At 35.7% G+C, this 19,978-nt stretch overlaps 2 protein-coding genes across 3 annotated transcripts; one reads left to right on the top strand and one right to left on the bottom strand.

The window, feature by feature from the left end:
* Positions 1-303: 303 nt before the first annotated feature.
* LOC142976813 (uncharacterized) lies at positions 304-4,369 on the bottom strand. Its single transcript, XM_076120380.1, has 4 exons — positions 3,626-4,369; positions 2,583-2,651; positions 1,692-1,836; positions 304-470 (listed from the first exon to the last, which is right to left on the bottom strand). The coding sequence occupies exons 1-4, from the start codon at positions 4,367-4,369 to the stop codon at positions 304-306; spliced, it is 1,125 nt and encodes a 374-aa protein (XP_075976495.1).
* A 1,731-nt stretch (positions 4,370-6,100) lies between these two features.
* On the top strand, positions 6,101-19,857 carry LOC142976643 (uncharacterized). Of its 2 annotated transcripts, XM_076120121.1 has the most exons (6): positions 6,101-6,238; positions 16,067-16,282; positions 16,602-16,736; positions 17,045-17,256; positions 17,905-18,054; positions 19,596-19,857. In XM_076120121.1, exons 1-6 carry the CDS (start codon positions 6,232-6,234, stop codon positions 19,686-19,688), a joined length of 813 nt encoding a protein of 270 aa, XP_075976236.1. In that variant the 5' UTR covers positions 6,101-6,231; the 3' UTR covers positions 19,689-19,857. The 2 variants fall into 2 exon arrangements, with proteins under 2 accessions (XP_075976236.1, XP_075976237.1); XM_076120122.1 differs by lacking the exon at positions 16,602-16,736.
* Positions 19,858-19,978: the final 121 nt, after the last annotated feature.

The raw sequence follows: 19,978 nt of genomic DNA, 5'->3' as shown, positions 1-19,978 counted from the left end.
TGCCCGCCATGCATTGTTATAATATAAATATATAATTTAAAAAGGTGATAAAAATTTCAAAGTTACTTTTTTCAACGGCATCTGGCCAAGTTGCAATATATGTGGTTTCCAATGTGAGAGAAATAAATTTAACTTAATCTACAGGTTGAAAAAATAGCTATAAAACACAAATAAGTATTAAAATGTATTTTATTTTGCGTTTCAGTGATACACTTATTATATTAGAGAGAACTTACTTACAGTATTCGTAAAGAAGAGCTACGCGTAAATATGAAGAACTTCTTAAAAATGTATTGTGCATAATCAGTTTAAAAACATTTGTATTAGAATAATGCTATAAGTGATCACGTTGAGTATGGTGCCGAGTAACAAGGCGTAATTCAAATGAAACAGGTTGCAAGCATTGAAATCCAGTCTGTCGTTGCTCACCAGTTCTTTAAACGTCTCCAAATCAGGTTTCATTGTTGGTACTGAAATTAAGGTCTTGGTTTAGTAGCGATTTAACATTAGACTTAACTGTAATTAAATAATGGAGGGTAAAGTTACCATGGCAAAATAAAGGTGCCACTTGACTGTACTTTTATTTCATAATAAGGTACCTAAGGTCAAATATGGCCAGCCGAAATATATAACAATACTATTGAAATTTTAATGGGGAATTTGTGTTTTCATGCGATGGCCAGGTCGATCTATTTGTTTTAAACGTAAAATATTTTTAATATTGGTATGATAATAACTTATGTAATAACTAAAGACAAAAGGTCCCTTAAGTAGAGACTAAATAGATTAATCGACTTGGTATTACATAGATCTCACAACTCTTTACGGCAGAGAGATTGAGTTGCGAGACTTGAGGCTTTTTACAGAATGTTTTTGATGGCATAATATATAATATAAGGAATATAATTTTTAATTGAAACCAGGAGTTCCTGTATTAGCGCGTTCAAACTGTTGAGTTCTAGATTATTAATATGTAGCATAGATTTTGTTTAGGAAACCTGTCAGCGCGTATAAACTGTTTCAATGCGGCGATAAACCACGTTTCAGAGCTCGAGTGCCTGCATTTAAAACATCAGCTTATGTATCTTTGTTTACAATAATTGCACACGTGTCGTAAACACGTGTAAGCAGAGGTATTTATGATAAGTTATTATGAGCTTACAATCAGCTTCAAAAGTCGCTCAACCTATGAAATTTTTCAAAACCCTATATTCTTATTCATGCATGTTATTCCAATAAAAAAATATTTGGCGATGATAAAAAATCAAGGCCTGACCCCTCTCTCATTACGGGAGGAGACCCGTGCCCAACAGTGGGCCATTTATGTGTTAAATTTATTTATTATTACTAGAGGCCGCCCGCGACTTCATCCGCTTGGAAACCCTTCCCGTGTAAATCCCGATCCCTCGGTAACTCCGGGATAAAAAGTAACCTATGTGTTATTCTGAGTCTTCAGCTTATACCAAATTTCATAGTAATCGGTTCAGAAGTATTTGCGAGAAAGAGTAACAAACATCCATACATTCTCACAATCTTTCGCATTTAAAATATTAGTAGGATTTATATTGATAAAATGTTTTTTGACAATTCGACCAGATTTCGTTCAGGTACTTAGAAAAAAATCGTAATAAAGAGGTTTTGAAAGTATGAATTTATTAAGCGACTTGTGTAGCCAATTGTACGATACTTACCGCACCTATAGTCAATCAGACACTTAATGATAAAAGTCATCGTTAGCTCAACCTCACTGCGTAATTGTTCAGCGATGCAACAACCAATGAAACTCCAGAAAAACGGCAAAATACTTTTGACACACACCAGCCATTTAATAGACGCCTGAAATGTAGAGCAGAGAAACTTTATCAGTACCTCGATTCTCTACCACTATCGACTACCGACAACCGGCTAGCTATCGACATTTGACATTGAGAATGTACACACCACATGTGTCTGACACCCGTCAGAGGCGCTGATCAGATTTTCATACAAAATTTCTCGATGACAGTTCGGTTGTCGGTAGTCGATAGTAGTAGAGAATCGAGCTATAGAAAAATATCCTACGTTTATATTCATAGCAATCTTTGCTCTTAATGTTTGTGTCTTTAAAAGAAGGAAAGAATAGTAACAATGTATATGTAAGGATGTAGTAATTAATTCCATTTGGACAATTAAATATGATTAACGCCTCAGGGAGAAAGGACGGGATCAACATGCGTATCACGTATCTCTGTGGACAATTATTGTTCGTCAAATTGATAGTCATTATTCAGTACGTTGCTGCTTTGACGTAACGTTATTCACTATAATTTAAGAGAGAAAACAATGTATATCATAGTGGATTTCAAATCGTTGTCTACTGCGATACATAATAAGCCCACAAGTCTTGAGTCCACGACGTACGATTATGGAAAAAATACAAGAAGACCATTCTTAAAACGATGCAGTATACTAATTGGAAGTTATTAAAACAATTTACGAATATTTTAATTAAATCATGATGACGTGCAATGTACAAATACATGACGCAGGAGCTATTGCAATTACTTGGACAAAGTGGAAACAATCGAATGATCAACAAGTACCTGATTGCATACGATAAGTGTCATGCCGACCACTCCACTAGTGAACATCAACCATACAGATAACAGGATCTAAAACATAGTAAAATATTAAAAACTACATATATTATATATATATAGATCTATAAATTATCACCCATGCAACAGATTCTCGTATGTATCAAACAAATATTTTTTCCGGGTGGGATTCAAACCTGCCACAGGCGACGTTTCGGTTATTGCGGCGAGGTGACCACGTCAACCTCTGCGCAAAATTGACTTACTTATTGACTACAAAATCTTATAGTCATATAAATAAGATTGTAATTAAACCTAAATTATTTTGAAATCGAATAAAAATAAACTATATGTAGTACACTCATTATTATGTCGTTTAAACGGGTTTTATTATATTTTTGAGGGGCTCGCCTCGATGAAACTAATGGACCAGACACTGTGTATGGCAAAATGCGGGGTGTATTTCATACACGTTTGCCTACACTTACCTCGATTCTCTACCACTATCGACTACCGACAACCGGCTAGCTATCGAAATTTTGACATTTAGAAGGTACGACCAAAGAAGTTTCTACGACGCCCGTCAGAGGCGCTGATCAGATTTTCATACAAAATTTCTCGATGACAAGTCGGTTGTCGATAGTAGTAGAGAATCGCGCTACAGGCATATGTATATAAGTGTTATTTTTTGGACTGTAGGACGATTCCCTACAATCGTTACTATAGAGAATCGAGAGTTTGACATTTAAAATGTATTGTAATAAGAGTTCCTACGATGCCCTCTAGAGGCGCTGATAAACCACTGGTAAACAACTTTTCAAATATAAATGACACAGTCTTTATTGCAAAAGATGGTAATTGCCACCGCTAATATATTTTCATTCATATTGGACTTATTGATTGTAAAATGTTCTGATACGAAGTATTAAAAGTAAAGACTGAGACATGAGTCATTTTATTGGTATGTATTATATCTTATCAGCTCATGACATACGTACCTATCATTGCAATGTTTTATAAAGCAAATGATATATAAATAACACTCTTACCTCAAACCCATGATTTTGCTCCAAAAGATGAATACTCGTACATAAATTGTCGTAGATTTTACATAACGTTTTAATATCAAAGAAACCATGATATTTGCTTAGATCAAACTTTATTGCCGGATTTAGTACATATTTTAGACTGCTTGTACTTTTGGAATTGTCATCGAAAAGTATTTTTCTTTCACAATTAATTAATACACTTGATAATTTGATGTTTATAACTTTAAGAAGCGACAATATAACATACAAGTGCATGAACAAATACATAGAAGATAGAAACGTAGGTATTCTTATCATAAGGTCGTAAGGTAGGTTTCTGCTCATTATTTCCATAATAATGAGCAAGAAAAATATGACAGTTGGTATAGAGAACCAAAAATAGATCTTTAAAGCGAATAATTTCAATACTGTTGGCTCAAAATTGAAATCTTTGAACACCAAATCAAATGTTTTGTGTAAGTTAACGGATACTTTGCCACTGCTTAGTAAGTTAACTACCATAATAAAAACATTTGCAGTTAAGTCATTGATATCAGATATAATCTCCAAGTTATATTTTATTTTGAAACCAGTAAATTTCATTGACAAACAGAAACTGGCTATAAAAAGCCCTGAAACTATTACACACCACAATTTTATGAACCAATTAGAGGGAGTTGATTTTCCTTTACCATTGATAGGATGACGTAATAAGCCAAAAACATTGCAAATTAAATTAAATGGATAAAAATATTGGTAAAACATATTTTGATTGCTTTTTACACAAGTGCCTACGATTCTAAAGCCAACGAAGATATGAGTTAAACAATTTCGAAGAACTCGAGCTACTATCACTATTAAAACTAAATCAAAATTCATTAATTTCAAGAACCAATTGTTGTTAGAGGTTTTATATGTTACGTTAGTTTTAATGATGATTAAACCGGTGACATGTATTTTCACTAACGATCGAAAGTTAATCAGAAAAGCCCTTTATTTGGAACTACGTTTGGGCCGTCTTTACCTTTATTCTTACTAATAAAAAATTCATGGTTATTATATGGGAGCCCCCATATTTTGTTTTTCTAGTTTTTAGTATTTGCTGTAGATAAGAGAAATGCATAATTTGTTCAAATTTCACTGTCTTACTTTCACGCTTTGTGAGATACAACCTGGTGCAAACCGGCAGATAGCAAAGCCTAAGTATTATAGTTGCCGTTTTACTCTTTGGGTAACAAACCCTTACAAACAAGTAAAGCATAGAACGCGGGAAACATAAAGATAGAGACGATTGTTTTTTGTTGCCTTCATTCGTTTATAAAAAAGGAGAGGAAACATGTACATATTTCAGTAGTCGATAGTAGTAGAGAATTGCGGTACTGCTGACTGGCTTTTATGTTAGGGTTTTTAAGACTAAGCAAGTTATACTAGTAGCAGATTAACGTTGCAAATCATTCTTACTGTCATAGAAAATGGACATAACCGTACAACATTATCTATACTTCCATACTTAGGTATTATCATAATGCGAAACTCTGTTTGTCTATTTCTTACACTTTCACGGTTCAACCGCTGGACTGATTCTAAATATTTTGTAGAGATAAGTAGTTAAAGAACCGGATTATAGGTAGTATAGGCTTATTTTCAACAAAAAACCAGTCGCAAAGAAAAAAATAAATTAAATGAACATAGATTGCCACAAATTAAATGCATAAAATACCTGTTTTAATTTAATGTAATAATTGATCTTGAGTTTGTCAGTAACGATAATAAGTCGAGAATGTGAGTACAATTTAAAGTACATTCAATATTTACATGCAAAAGCCGACAGCGATTGGGTGACTGGATTTGAATGACTCATTTTATATTTTGAATCCGGTTTTCCTCATGCGGTCTATTACCGTTTCCAAGAATGTTGCACAAACCTCTTTTTATTTTAATAAATATTAAAAAAAAACTTTGGAACAAAAATGAAAACTGTCTATTTTTTATGCTAGGCCCGTATACTGGGCACGTTACCAAACTCGTTACAAGGGATTATTTGATTCACCTCTGCCTGCATCTTGGGGTATAACAGGCGTGATATTATGTATGTATGTATCTATTCATTTACCTAATTACAATCCTTCATAAGTTTACCTTCTATTGTTTCAACTTTGCCTTGCGTGCATGAAGAAATGTAAAATTGACTGAAATAAAGTTCATAAAAACACATTACCCTTCTTTGTGTTGCGTAGTCGGGTAAAAAGAAGGCTGTAGAAAGAAATTCTCTCGAATTTTGGTATTTTTTTGACAAAGCTGTAAATATTTACTATTATTACAGTGACTATTCATGTCCTAATCGTGATTTTGATGTTCTAAACATGTAAAAACTAATTAAAACAGGCTTGAGTATTCACTCGATGGTTTACCAATAATTCAGTCGGATATTGTTGAGGAACATTCATTATCTAATCATGAAATGCGTCGAAGCTTCGAGTGATATGATATGAGTATCATGAATCAGATGATAGCTACAAATAATAATCGTCGAACAACAGAAGTGCTCAGTAAAGTAACTATTTTAATCGCAACCACCTGTGACGGATATCGTTGTATATTTTGTGCAAAAAAATAATACCTGAAAAATGTCTGGTGAGTAATATAGAAAGTTGTTGTTTTAACTTTTTTATTCAACTGTAATTTCTGGTAGAAGAACGATTTAATAATCAATTTACGAGATACTTATAAACCTACTCCATGTATTGTCAATGATAATGCGAAATAACAAGTCTATTAAAGTAGCGATAATGTATGCGTCGCATGGTCAAGGACAAAACAAAAAGAATATCCGTGCACTGTTATATACATGTACCTATGTTATGTATTGATCGACGCGGCTACCATTACTAGGGACTCTACAAGTCTACACTCTTTGCAAATTGCGTCATACTTTGAACATCGACCAATCAAAGAAGCGCTTATTTATTTCCACCAATCACGTGGGTTCGCCTTGGTCGTATGCTATTTATAACCAATCCAGTTAGAATTATATTTTACGCTATACGTCGAATAAACCCAGTGAGCAGCGTTGTTGTTGTCACAATTGAGCTAAAGCTCGTGGTAACAAGTGTCTTTTAGTGTAAATAGAAAATATTATAATGAAAAAACCGCTTAAAATGTTTACTTGTGATAATTGTAAGAAGTCATTCAAAAGTGCGTACGATTTAAAGCGGCATAACAATAATTGTGCTACGAAAAATGATAAGTTCACGTGTGATCACTGCAATAAGGATTTTACTAGAAAAGATAGTGTTATTCGTCATATTAAAATATGTAAAGGATTAAAAAGAAAAAGTGGTGATAGTGAAAGTGATGTAAGTGACGAAGATTTGGAAGAGTCAACAATTTTCAAGCCGCCAGAGAAAAAACGAAGAAAAGAGCTGCAGGATAACAACGCCCAAACATCGGTAAAACGCGCAAACCAACGGTGTGACATATGTGATATTAGCGTCGACAACATACACAACCATCGTATGAGTACATTGCATAAAGATAAATTTTTGAAAAATATTGGTGATAACGTGTATCTTGTAGAGACCGCGTTCAAATCACGAATAGCCACATTTAGGGTTTATTCAGAGGAAGATAAATTAACACCTGAAGATTTTATGGAGGATGTTAAAGAACGTGTACTCAAATTAATTTGTTCTAAACAATCAGATATTAATTGTGCCGTTAAAATGAATTTGGAATTATTTGCCTACTACGTACAAGAGCATGATAGTGAAAACCCAGAGGAAATTAAGACATTCAACACAAAAAATCAAGTGGTGCCTTTAAGTGACAAAGAAGAATTAAGCGCAATTTATGACAATTTTACTACTGAAATTATAGAGAAAAGTGAAAGTTTTCAGGATAAAGGAAGTGGGTGGACTCTTACGGGAATCAAGTACTTAGAAGTAAATATAAATAAATATGCTCCATTTAAAGGATCATCATATATAGAGCTACCAAAATGGGTACAAAGAAAAAAGGCTGTAGTTAACGTACGCAACAAAGATAACGCTTGTTTTGCGTGGGCCATTATGAGCGCGCTGTATCCTGCGAAGATTAATGTATGTCTCACTACTTCCTATCCGGATTACAGGAAAACATTAAACCTTAAGGGCATCGAATTTCCTATAACATACAAAGACATAAAAAGATTTGAAATGCTAAACGATGTTAGCGTCAACGTTTTTGAAATTCAAGAAAATAAAATTATAGAATCGTTATATATTACTAAACGGAAACGTGATAAACATGTTAACTTGTTGTACGTTCAAAAAGATAAGGTAGGGCATTTCTGTTGGATCAGGAATTTGAGTAGATTGATCAGAAAACAGATATCCAAGCATAATGGTAAAATGTGGTTCTGTGATGGATGCCTACTAAGTTTTACAACTGAAAAACGGCTTCTAGAGCATTTAGAGAATAACGATTGTGCTGGTATAGTCACCAACTTACCACAACAAGGTACTATGCTAAGTTTTAGGAATCGCTTTAATAAAATGCTTGCACCAGTAGTCGTTTATGCTGATTTTGAAGCTTTTGTGAAACCAATCGAGTTTAATTTACCTGAAGCTTCAGGAGCTAAAAACAGAAATAAAAAGAATACATCAAACTATCAATTACATGAAGCTTACAGTTTCGGATATTATATCAAATACTCCTATGATGATTCTCTTAGCAAGTATGTGTGTTATAGAGGGGAATCAACTGCTAACACCTTTTTGAAGTCTCTTGAGGAACATTTGCAGCCATTCGCCAAGGACATGAATGGAAAGAAACCGATGAAGCCGTTATCAAATAAACAAGCCAAAGAATATAAATCAGCAAGAAATTGTCATATTTGCGGTGAACACGTGACAGCCATGCAGAAAGTTCAAGACCATTGTCATCTCACCGGTGAATATAGAGGAGCTGCCCACAACGAATGCAATCTCAACTACTCAATCAAAATGTGCATTCCAATAGTTATTCACAATCTATCAAAATACGATGCGCACTTCATAGTCCAAACTTTTAAAGATTACGAAGTTAACATTATAGCTAAAAACAAGGAAGTTTTTATTTCATTCACAATAAAAAGTCATATCTTAAAATTGCAACTACAATTTATAGATTCTCTACGGTTTCTTAATTCAAGTTTGGATAAGTTAGCAAAGAGTTTAAAATCTGATCAACTCTTAACTGTGAATAAAATATTTTCAAAAAATGCCCATCTTTTACGAAGGAAGGGTGTGTTCCCCTACGAATATGTAGACGATTGGAAAAAGCTAGAAGAGACATCTTTACCAAAAAAAGAGGACTTTTACAGTAGTTTGCAAAAATGTCATATAACAAAAGAGGATTACGATCACGCCAAGGAGGTCTGGCGTACGTTTGATATAAAGACTTTAGGAGAATACAGTGATTTATATTTAAAAACTGATGTGCTGCTTCTAGTAGACGTGTTCGAGAACTTTAGAAAAATATGTCATGAGACATATGAACTCGATTGCGTTTATTACTGCTCAGCGCCAGGGTTGTCGTGGGACGCTATGTTAAAGATAACAAAAGTAAGTCTAGAATTATTGAGTGATATAAACATGCTTGGCTTTATTAAAAAAGGAATAAGAGGTGGCCTAAGTCAGTGTTGTAAAAAACAATCAGAAGCTAATAACAAGTATATGGAACATTATGATAAAAAGAAAGATCAAGTTTATATAATATATCTAGATGCCAACAATCAATATGGATGGGCAATGAGTGAATACTTACCATTCAAAGACTTTCGCTGGTTAAATGCCAAAGAAATAGAGGATTTTGATGTTAAAGCGATTCCCAAAGACAATGATAAAGGATACTTTTTAGAAGTTGATTTAGAATATCCTCATCATTTACATGATCTTCATAATGATCTACCGTTTTGTCCTGAAAGAAAGGTTCCACCGTCTGTAGAAAAAAAGGGTAAAACGGAAAAGTTATTAGCTTGTTTAGATGATAAAAATAACTACATTATACATTACGTGAACCTTCAGCAAGCTATGAAACATGGCCTTGTGTTAAAGAAGATACATAATGTACTGGAATTTAGACAGTCAGCCTGGTTGAAAACATACATAGATACAAATTCTGCTAAGCGAGCTAATGCAAAAAATGATTTTGAACGAGACTTTTACAAGCTAATGAATAATGCAGTTTTTGGGAAAACTATGGAGGATGTGGATAAACAGGTTGATGTCTATTCAGTGAATAAATGGGAGAGTGAGCGAAAACGAAAAGGTGCGCGTGCTTGGATCGGCCGACCTAACTTCCATAGCTGTACAGTAATGGATGAAGATTTTTCGATCATACAGATGAATCGCACAAGTGTGACGTACAATAAACCCATCTACGTCGGCTTAGCTGTATTAGAACTATCTAAAACTCTGATGTACGATTTTCATTACGAGTATATGCTGGATAAATACCAAAATAATATAAGTCTCCTATATACAGATACAGACTCCTTCATATATGAAATAAAAACAGCCGACTATTTTGCTGACATTAATGATCATCAATTGGAAAAAAGATTTGATACATCCGATTACCCAGTAAATAACCGGTTTGGTCTCAAAATTGTAAACAAAATGAAAGTAGGTAAATTTAAAGACGAATGCAAAGGAGTTATAATAAAACAATTTATCGGAATACGGTCCAAATGTTATTTGGTTGAAAAGGAAAATAACGAAGTGATAAAGAAATCTAAAGGTATAAAACGTGAAGTAGTCAAAAATGAAATTGATGTTAAAGATTACGCCAATTGTATAAGTAAACCAGATTCAGAAATATATAGGGAAATGAGTGTAATACGTAGTAAAGCTCATACTCTTTATACACAGACATTAAAAAAGGTAGCGTTGAAAAACTACGATGATAAAAGGTTTTCGTTACCAGATAAGTTTGTAACATTAGCATGGGGACATAAAGACATCAAGAATTATAGCTCATCATAATTCTACGGAATATTAATAATTTAACAGTCTTTATTGCTTCATGTCAAGTCTGTAAAATGCTAGATCTCTGCTATCTCTATGTGTGAAACATTAATATTTCTTCTTATAAATATCTGGCTGCAGTAATTTATTTTATGTAACAAACAATTAGCACTAATATTGTCAATGTTATCTACCTATCGGTAGAATGGTATTTCACTCTTTCAAGTTGTATACCACTAGACTGAAAATATGTTATTATGTATTAATAAAATAATATTTATTGACAGAGAATGCCAAATCGTTATATCATTAATATATGGCATCTACCATAGAGTAGAAGGAGTTTAGGTGGAGTTTAGGTTCACCACATTTCTCCCCTCCTAACCTCTTAGCTGTTCTGCTGAATATAAGATGCAGCCAACACCTGGTTGAGGTGTCGGCGCCAGACATCGCCGTTGTCGGTGCGGATCTCATAATGAAGTCGGCCTAGACGTCTTGTGATAGTACCAAACTGCCAATGGTGCTTAGCACTCGTGTAGTCACGGGCCTGTACTCGTTCGCCGACTTCCAACTGTCTGACCTTGATCTCTTGATGTTTTGATGTAGTTTTTTTATGGGTGTTTCTAAACATGCAGTGTAATGCTGTTCGAACTTCTCTTCCAAACATTAACTGATAAGGTGTCTGACCATTCAAGTTTGGTGTCCGTCTGAGGCGAGTTTTTACCATGACAAGTTTCTCTTGAAGATTACCCCTTTCTCCCTCTAAGCTTCGTAAGATTCTCTTGACTGTTTGTACGTATCGTTCAGCTTGTCCATTGGTTGCAGGGTGGTATGGAGCAGAGGTTTTGTGCGAAATCATACAGTCTTTTAGAAATTTTTCGAACTCTCCCGATACGAATTGTCGGCCATTGTCTGAGACAAGGAGTAGAGGTGTTCCATAGGTGCAAAATAGTTCTTTCAATTTTTGGATGCACCAAGAGCTTGTCGTTGATTTAGTAGGTATAATCTCTGTCCATTTCGAAAATGCGTCTACAACTATTAAAAGATAGTATCCGTAAACAGGTCCGGCAAAATCAATATGAAGCCTTTGCCAGGGGCCCTTTGGGTGTTCCCAGTGGTGTAGTGGTGCTTTCTCTGGTTCATTTTGTTGTAATCTACATGTTCTACAGGACTTAACTTTTGTTTCGATATCATTGTCAATTCCTTTCCAGTATACAAAACTGCGGGCCAGTAGCTTCATTTTCACAATGCCCGGGTGACCGAGGTGTAGTTCGTCCAGCACTCGTTCGCGTAATGTTTTTGGGATTAAGACTCGCGTTCCTCTTAGTATACATCCATCTTGTAAAGTAAATTCATTATCATTGTAACCGAGCGTTTTAAGTGATCGGCCAGTTTGTAATGCGAGTACTAATGGTGTATAATCGGAATCAATACTTGTCTCTTTCGCTATGATATTTGGGTTGACATCAATGGTATGTATTTGTTGAAGTTGAAAGCTGTAATTCTGGTCCATTTTGTTTGCCTTTGTGTTTTCTACTGGGAACCTGGATAGGTAATCTGCATTTGAGTTGTTAGGCGAAGTTCTGTATTCAATGTTGTAGTCAAATCCAGATAAGAAATGAGCGTAGTGGAATAATCGCATTGTACTCATTGCTGGTAACGTTTGATGTGGGTGGAAAATTATTGTCAGTGGTTTATGGTCTGTCACTAGGATAAATTTTCTACCGTAACAATAATAAAAGAACTTCTTCAATCCCCAGTATATGGCAGTAGCTTCTTTGTCAATTTGGCTGTACTTCTTCTCGCTATCCGATAGTGTTCTGGAAGCGAATGCTATCGGTCTTTCTGATCCATCTGGGAGTCTATGTGATAGTACTGCTCCGATTCCCAGTGGAGATGCGTCTGTTGCAAGAACCAAGGGCCTCTTGGGATCAAAATGTATAAGTACTCTTTCGCTTAGAATTTCTTTTTTAATGTGTATAAAGCTCTGTTCGCATTCTGTAGACCATCGAAAACTAGATTCTTTCTTGAGTAAGTTGTTCAGTGGATTCGTGATCGATGATAGGTTGGGTATAAATTTGTTGTAAAAATTTGCCATTCCAAGAAATGTCCTCAATTCTGCGGTGTTGACTGGGCGTTCTGTTTTAATTATTGCGTTAATCTTTTCTCTGTTTTTGTGTAGACCTTCTTTGTCGATAGTGTGTCCCAAATAGTCGATGCTTGTTTTGAAAAAGTGGCACTTATTTTTGTTTACTCGTAGGTTACTTTCTTTTAGTTTGTCTAACACGAGCTTAAGTCTCTGTAGTAATTGTTCTTTGTTGATGCCTTGAATGATGATGTCATCAAAGAAACATTTTACACCTTCGAGATCTTGAAGGAGTTTATCCATAAATTTCTGCCAAAGGCTCGGCGCGACCTTAACGCCGAACATTAGGCGGTTCACCTTAAAAGTGCCTCGATGCGTACTTAGTGTTTGTAGCATTGCGCTTTCTTCATCCATTGTCATGTTGAGATATGCCTGGGTGATGTCGAGTGTACAGAATAGTTTACCTCCGTTCATCTCTGCAAATATATCTTCTATCATAGGTATTGGATATTGTTCATCTTGTATGACTTTATTTAGTGTAACTTTATAATCAGCGCACAATCGGATACTCCCATTCGGTTTGACAACTGGTACCACTGGAGTACCCCAATCAGAGTGGTCGACTTTCGTGATGACACCCTGTTTGCATAGTCGCTCGATCTCTTCATCCACTTTGGTTTTTAAAGCGTACGGTATTCTACGTGGTTTGATAAAAATTGGTCTTGTGTTTTCTTGTAGATTTAGGTGTCCTCTGTAATTGGGTATTTCGCCTAAGTCGGATCGAAATACTGATGTCTTGTAAAGTTCCAAAAGCTGGTCTAATTCTAGATTTTCTGATTGCTGTAAAGTTTTTATATCTGCTAAATTTAGAGTTTCGAGTTCTTTCATCCAACTCCGGCCAAAAACGGGGTCAACGTTGTTGTTGATGAGGTATAATTTACCGTGGAATTCTTTTCCTTGGCATCTGCATTGAACGTATGCAACACCTGCAGGTTCGATTACTTCGCCGGTATATGTTTTGAGTTTTATATTAGTTTTAAAGATTCTTTTGCCGATTTTCAATTTTCTGTAGTCTCGTAATGACATAGAAGTAAGTGTGGCTCCAGTGTCAAATTCCATTTTCATCTTAGCATGTTCAATGTGTACCGTTATCATGTATTTTTCGGATGTTTCACCAGATATAACATTAATATCATTCCATTCATCATCATCGCTTATCGCTGAGTCGTTTAATTGATTTATATCCGGTGTAGTCTTACTGGGCTTCGCATCTGAGCGCCGTTGTAGACACACACTAGCTAAGTGTCCGACCTTCTTGCATTTATAGCATGTTATGTTTATAGCGCTACATTTCTTGGTTTCGTGATTTAAACCACAGCGGAAACATTTCCCTTTTAAATCTCTTGGTGTGATTCCTCTAAAAGGAGATTTTTTTGAATTATTGTAGGAATCAGTGGAAATTTTATTGATATTGTCACTACTTGGTTGTTCATTCGGAAGCATTGATGTATTTTCTGCTTTACTCATTTCAATAGATGTTGCAATCTGTGTCAGGTGTTTAAATGTACATACTGTTCGGTCTTGTAAAATTTTTGTACGTGCGTCGCTATCTTTCAATCCTCTTATGAGTTGAAGAGATAAAAAGCTTTCTGAAATGTTTTTCTGGCAGTGTTGACATTTAAATTCGCAGTTGGTAGTGAGCTTTTTTAAATCTGCGGCGTATTGCGCTACTGTTTCATCCGATTTTTGAGTTCTCGATATAAATTTATGTTGTAGAACCCATTTGCTAGGTTTTGGGTCTAAGTAGTCGTCAAGTGTTTCAGTAATTTCGTTAAATGTCTTATTCAATGGTTCGTCTGGTGCTATTAAATCACATAATTTTTCATGGAGTTCTGGTGATAATGTAGACAGAAGAATATTTGTCTTCATGTGGGGCTCAGTAATTTCATTAAGTCTAAAGTACACTTCCAGACGTTTTTTAAAGTTATTGAACGTTTCTGATTCATGTAAAGGATTAAATTGTATTTTTGGTATAATCTTATGGTATTGGTATATTCTATGTTGGTCTTCCTGTCGCTGACCTTGAATAATGGTTTTTTTTGTTAAAAGTTTTGATACTAAAATAGTGTGAAGTTCTTCGAATTCGTAGCCGTAATTTTGTTCGTGTAAATACGCTGTTTCATCGTTATCATCTATGGTTTTGTTTTCTATCTTCTCTTGTAACTCTCGCAGTGCTGTTATGGTGTCCTTCAAGGCTGCGGAGCGAGCGGTGATGTCCTCGTCAGACATCGTCGCCCTCTGCTCGATGTAGGTATCGAGTCTGGTGAGCATCCCACGTAGGGTGCTCCGTTTTTTACGTAGCTTTTCCATTTAGGTTCAGTTTTTCCTCGTCGCCAATATTATGTATTAATAAAATACGAGCATTACGTGTTTGATATATTTATTGACAGAGAATGCCAAATCGTTATATCATTAATATATGGCATCTACCATAGAGTAGAAGGAGTTTAGGTGGAGTTTAGGTTCACCACATATGTATTTACACTTAGGTAGATAGGTATGTGTACATGACATGACACTTAAAAGTGGCTTTTAAATATAATATTGCTGTCAGTTGTATTGAAATTTTTAACAGATTTTTATATAGATCAAAAGATTTTTAAATGTTAGTTACCTTATAAAAATTTTTGGATACCACCGAAATGTTTTGCTCGTTGATATTTCAATTACATATATTAAGTTAAATTTTATATCTTAGTAAATAAGTTATTTTTATATTACTTATATAGCTTTTTTACCCTAATGAGTTATGTAATGACATAATATTCTTAGTTTTAATATTTATTATACGAGCATATTTTAATGAAGCGAGGACATAATGTTACTATAAGAAATTATTTATACCACCTGTACTATTAAAGTTAATTTAATATAATGTTTTTTTATTAAATCATACCAAAGGAAGTCGAATTCTACATTACCTAATTGTCCTTCTAGTACTTAATACGGCTAAAGGTACTTATATGAAACTTTCACTGCATTAGGATAAGAGATACCTACGTTCTAAGTGTTATTTTGCAAAGTAAAGTAAAATTCGACTTTCTTCGAATTGACCCTGTATTTTCATGTCTGACCCTGAAAACTGTAACGACTGATTTTATGTAAGTATTATTATAAATACACTTCTATCCAATCTTCATCAAATTCCTGCATGTTTAAAAAAATGTACCGAAACATGAAGTATATTTAAAACTAATTACTTTTCAGCTGTATTTTTCTTTTAAATTGGCAGTTTAAAGCAACGAAAAAGTTGAATGAAATGGCTTCAGATTAATCACATAATAAGATAATTATTCAAAACGCATAACCAAAGATATTTTTTAATTCTAGCTCCTCCGAATGGCCCCCCTCCTCCGTACTACGGGTATCCTCCCCCTGGAGCCCCGGGCTTCGCATACGTGCCCGCTCCTGTCATGATGCCGGTGTACCCCCCTCCGCCGCCGCAACCAGAGCCCGTCCAGCCACCACAGCCAACATACGTCACCAACTATATCTATCAGCAACCACCAGTAGACCCTGTGCAAGTCGTCCAAGGTCCTCCTATAGGTAAATATAAGTCAATAATAATGCAGTTAATAAGAAATACTTATTTATAGTCCTTGAGTCATTTGGAGATAATTTTGCCAATTGGATAGAAACAAAAAAGTTAGATTTTAAAAAATTCATCGCACCAATCGTAGGCTATAAATTCGATACAATATTATGTACTTGTATTGTGCAAATTAAACAAAATCCAGAATTTAAGCCGGGGCGCCCAGGTTATAAAAATACAAACGGCTCCTTATAATTTGGTCCTTAATGTAACTATAACCCAGCATAGGAAGTAAAGCTATTATTTTCCTTGATATGAGATTCAATATGGCAGATACGACAACAGTTACCACAGTAGACAACAGTTATCACAGTCGCCCTCGGCCGCTATTCCCCGCACTTCGAGAGCAGCTGGCAAAGACCTGGTTCGAGGTGGATCAGTGTGTCTCTAAAATTCTGACAGGCCATGGTAACTTTTAGATAAAATTACTTTGTCTTTAAACACCTACTTACTATTAGAACTGGCCTTTAGCTATTATTTAGGTAGTACATTTTCGTACCCTTTCTGAACCTATGATTGGAAAAAACCAAGTACCAGCTTGTAGAACTGCAATTTGTTAACTACTGAGACTAAAAACCGAATACTTAGTAGACAACAAATTGCAAGCTTTTTGCATTGACATACCTTCCGTTTTCAAAACTTGCCACCGACAAAAAAAATCTTAAAAAAATACAGTTGTTAGAGCGAGAAATTTTATTAGCGATTATATTTTACAGAGACTATCGACTGGGCTGATGCAACTCCATCCACGGCCGTGGCTCTGTCGCACAAAGCTTTCGTCGCGGGCAAGGAAGGCTGGGACGGCAGCCCGATCTGGGTGATAAGAGCACATCACAGCGGAGACTTTGTGCCAGGAAAGTTGGCTATCAAAAGTCGTGCTGCTTACATACCTCATGCAGGCAAAGAAGTACCCGTACACAACTTCGAGGTAATTATTTTGTCTATATTGAATAACATTATGGAAATCCAACGTTGACCTATAAATTAATATGAACTATCGAATTTGTCAGAACAATCTGACATACCTTGATACCAATAGCTCGATTCTCTACTACTATCGACTACCGACAACCAGCTTGTCATCGAGACATTTTGTATGAAAATCTGATCAGCGCCTCTAGCGGGTGTCGTAGGAAACATTTTGGCAGTACATTCTAAATGTCAAACTCTCGATACTCGACAGTACAGATTATACGGAATTGCGCTACAGTAACGTTCTCTACAGTCAGTACTATCGAGTATCGAGCGTTTGAAACTTAAAATGTACTGCAATAATAAATACCGCTAAAGGCACTGCAACGGGTTTTTATACAACATTTCTCGTTTTGGAATTTCGATTGGTAGAAAATCGTTCTACAGATTCTCTACAGACTCAACCAAGCAATAAAACAGTACATAAAAGGCGATACATTTTTAGGTGCTCATAGCGTTAACGATCTTTAAGATAACAGTCGTTAAGTCATGTCAAAGGCCTTTCGGGCGGCTTGAACAACTTTGACATTAGGTTGACCACTAACCATACGATAGATAGATAGTACATAACAAACAGTGATAATATTGTTATTGATAATTGCAGGTGCTGTTAGCTCAGCCACACATGGTACGCTGGTTGCCAGCGAGCAACGGACAAGTTCCAGTGGGAGCCATCCCGGCTGGAAATACACACAGTGGCGAACCTCTCTACATTGCGCGAGTCCAACATCAACGCTCTGTCACACCTGGCAAGGTACGATGAACATACTTTATATTCTACTAGACTTTGCCCGGGAGCTTCGTCCGAGTGCAAAGATTTCCCGAGGGTAAATAGTATCGCTATTATTATTTTTGTGTTATAAACTAGCTTCATCCAAAATTTCACCCAAATCCGTCTTGTAGTTTTTTCGTGAAAGAGAATCAAACGTATATAGAGTTCACAAACTTTCGCATTTATAATATTTGAGAGAGGCCGCCCGCAACTTCTATGCGTGGATCTCCTCCTATGTAAATCCCGATCCCTCGGAAATTCGGGATAACAAGCCTATGTGTTATTCTGGGTTAAATTTCATCAGTAGGTAAATTAAATCAGTTTAGTAGCTTGAAAAAGTAACAAACATCCATACATACTCACGAACTTTCGCATTTATAATATTAGTAGGATTTGTATTATCTACTACGTCTACTAATCCCACTCTAGTAATATAAATTACGCTGAAGTAGCCAAGATTAGTAATAAAAAAAATAATTCAAGGAAAATCAGGGCAGTTTCTTTTTAAGTACGTATGACGTACGTACATACGTATGGTACAAAACTTTATTTTTCATGCCCTAATGTTTATTTTATATCTATTAGAATGAGTGAATTAACGCAAACGCGGATTTAGCCTCACGATGTCTGACGTTTCAGCGCAGGTTGCATTTGCCGTTGTCGACGTCCAGAATAGCCTGCTCGCGTGTGTTCGCGTCAATTCCCGTATTCTAATAGATATAAAATACCTATACTATACTATATCTATACTAATATTATAAAGCTGGATAGTTTGTTTGTTTGTTTGTTTGTTTGAACGCGGTAATCTCAGGAACTACGAGTCCGATTTGAAAAAATATTTCAGTGTTAGATCATCAGATAGTCAGATAGCCCATTTATCGAGGATGGCTATATAACATCACGCTACGACCAATAGGAGCACAGTACCAGTAAAAAATGTTACAAAAACGGGGAAAATTATGACCTAGGCGCTGTCTCCACGGGCGAGAGAATCGCGACGAGTCCGCCCTTGTATCGTCGGACAATCTCCACGAACGAGCGATAATTCCGCCGCGTATCGTCGCGAGTCGCCGCGGAATCTCTGCGATTCCGCGGCGACTCGTAATCCGCGTTTTCCTTGTTTAAAAAGCTTCTCGAAACAAGAGGCAACATTGAAAACAAATGACGCTGCATTTGACAGCGCGCTCGCTGCGCGCTCGTCGCGATCACGCGGGGGACTCGCTGCTTGTCGCGGCCGACTAGTGACGATGTATTGACGTTTCGCACGCTCGTTGACACTCGTCGTATCGCGGCGATATTATCGCCGTGTGGAGACGGTTCCATAGAGAGGGTATAGAAATATGCGGCTCGACGATAATATCGCCGCGATTCTCTCGCTCGTGGAGACAGCGCCCTATTCTCTCTTATGTGACGCAAGCGAAGTTGCGCGGGTCAGCTATGTATACAGGCAACGTGAAAATTTAAAAGTTATGATGTCTTAATGAATTAGTATGGTATCACAACATAATGTTTATTTCTTACAGGTCCATCCCAGTCACGGTTGCTGCTACATATCTTTCGGTGGATCTGAAATTTCCTACAAATCCTACGAAGTGCTGTGCAAGATTGTCGGTTGAAGATGTTATTTTTATCAGTATTGTAAACCTTGAAATAAACAGAAAAATAACTCAATACAACGCCTTATAGCTATTCGCAAAATACCTAATATAGTACATGTGCTACGTGTTTTTAATTTCAAATTTTATGCTCCGATATTCTTATTTGAATAAAATTATTTTTTAATAACATGCAATTTTACTTAATTTACCTTAAATGTATGCAGCATCAAATTGTATGATCAAAAAAAAATAGATAGATAAATTAATAGTAGTAGAGAGGACATATTTTTAATAGATATGATTTCTAA

Source organism: Anticarsia gemmatalis, chromosome 11 (assembly GCF_050436995.1).
Source record: "Anticarsia gemmatalis isolate Benzon Research Colony breed Stoneville strain chromosome 11, ilAntGemm2 primary, whole genome shotgun sequence".
NCBI classification, from domain to species: Eukaryota; Metazoa; Arthropoda; class Insecta; order Lepidoptera; family Erebidae; genus Anticarsia; species Anticarsia gemmatalis.
The sequence above is the reverse complement of the archived record's forward strand: the minus strand, read 5'-3'. Positions and strand labels throughout refer to the sequence as shown.

Excerpts from the sequence above, each read along its gene's own strand:
- LOC142976813 (XM_076120380.1), bottom strand. The coding sequence starts at position 4,369 with ATGTTTTACCAATATTTTTATCCATTTAATTTAATTTGCAATGTTTTT. Across the intron at positions 2,652-3,625 it reads AGCAAAATCATGGGTTTGAG|ATCCTGTTATCTGTATGGTT; the intron begins GTAAGAGTGTTA and ends ACTATGTTTTAG. Across the intron at positions 471-1,691 it reads TCTGATTGACTATAGGTGCG|TACCAACAATGAAACCTGAT; the intron begins GTAAGTATCGTA and ends CCTTAATTTCAG.
- LOC142976643 (XM_076120121.1), top strand. Across the intron at positions 16,283-16,601 it reads CGTCCAAGGTCCTCCTATAG|ATACGACAACAGTTACCACA; the intron begins GTAAATATAAGT and ends TCAATATGGCAG. Across the intron at positions 16,737-17,044 it reads TAAAATTCTGACAGGCCATG|AGACTATCGACTGGGCTGAT; the intron begins GTAACTTTTAGA and ends TATATTTTACAG.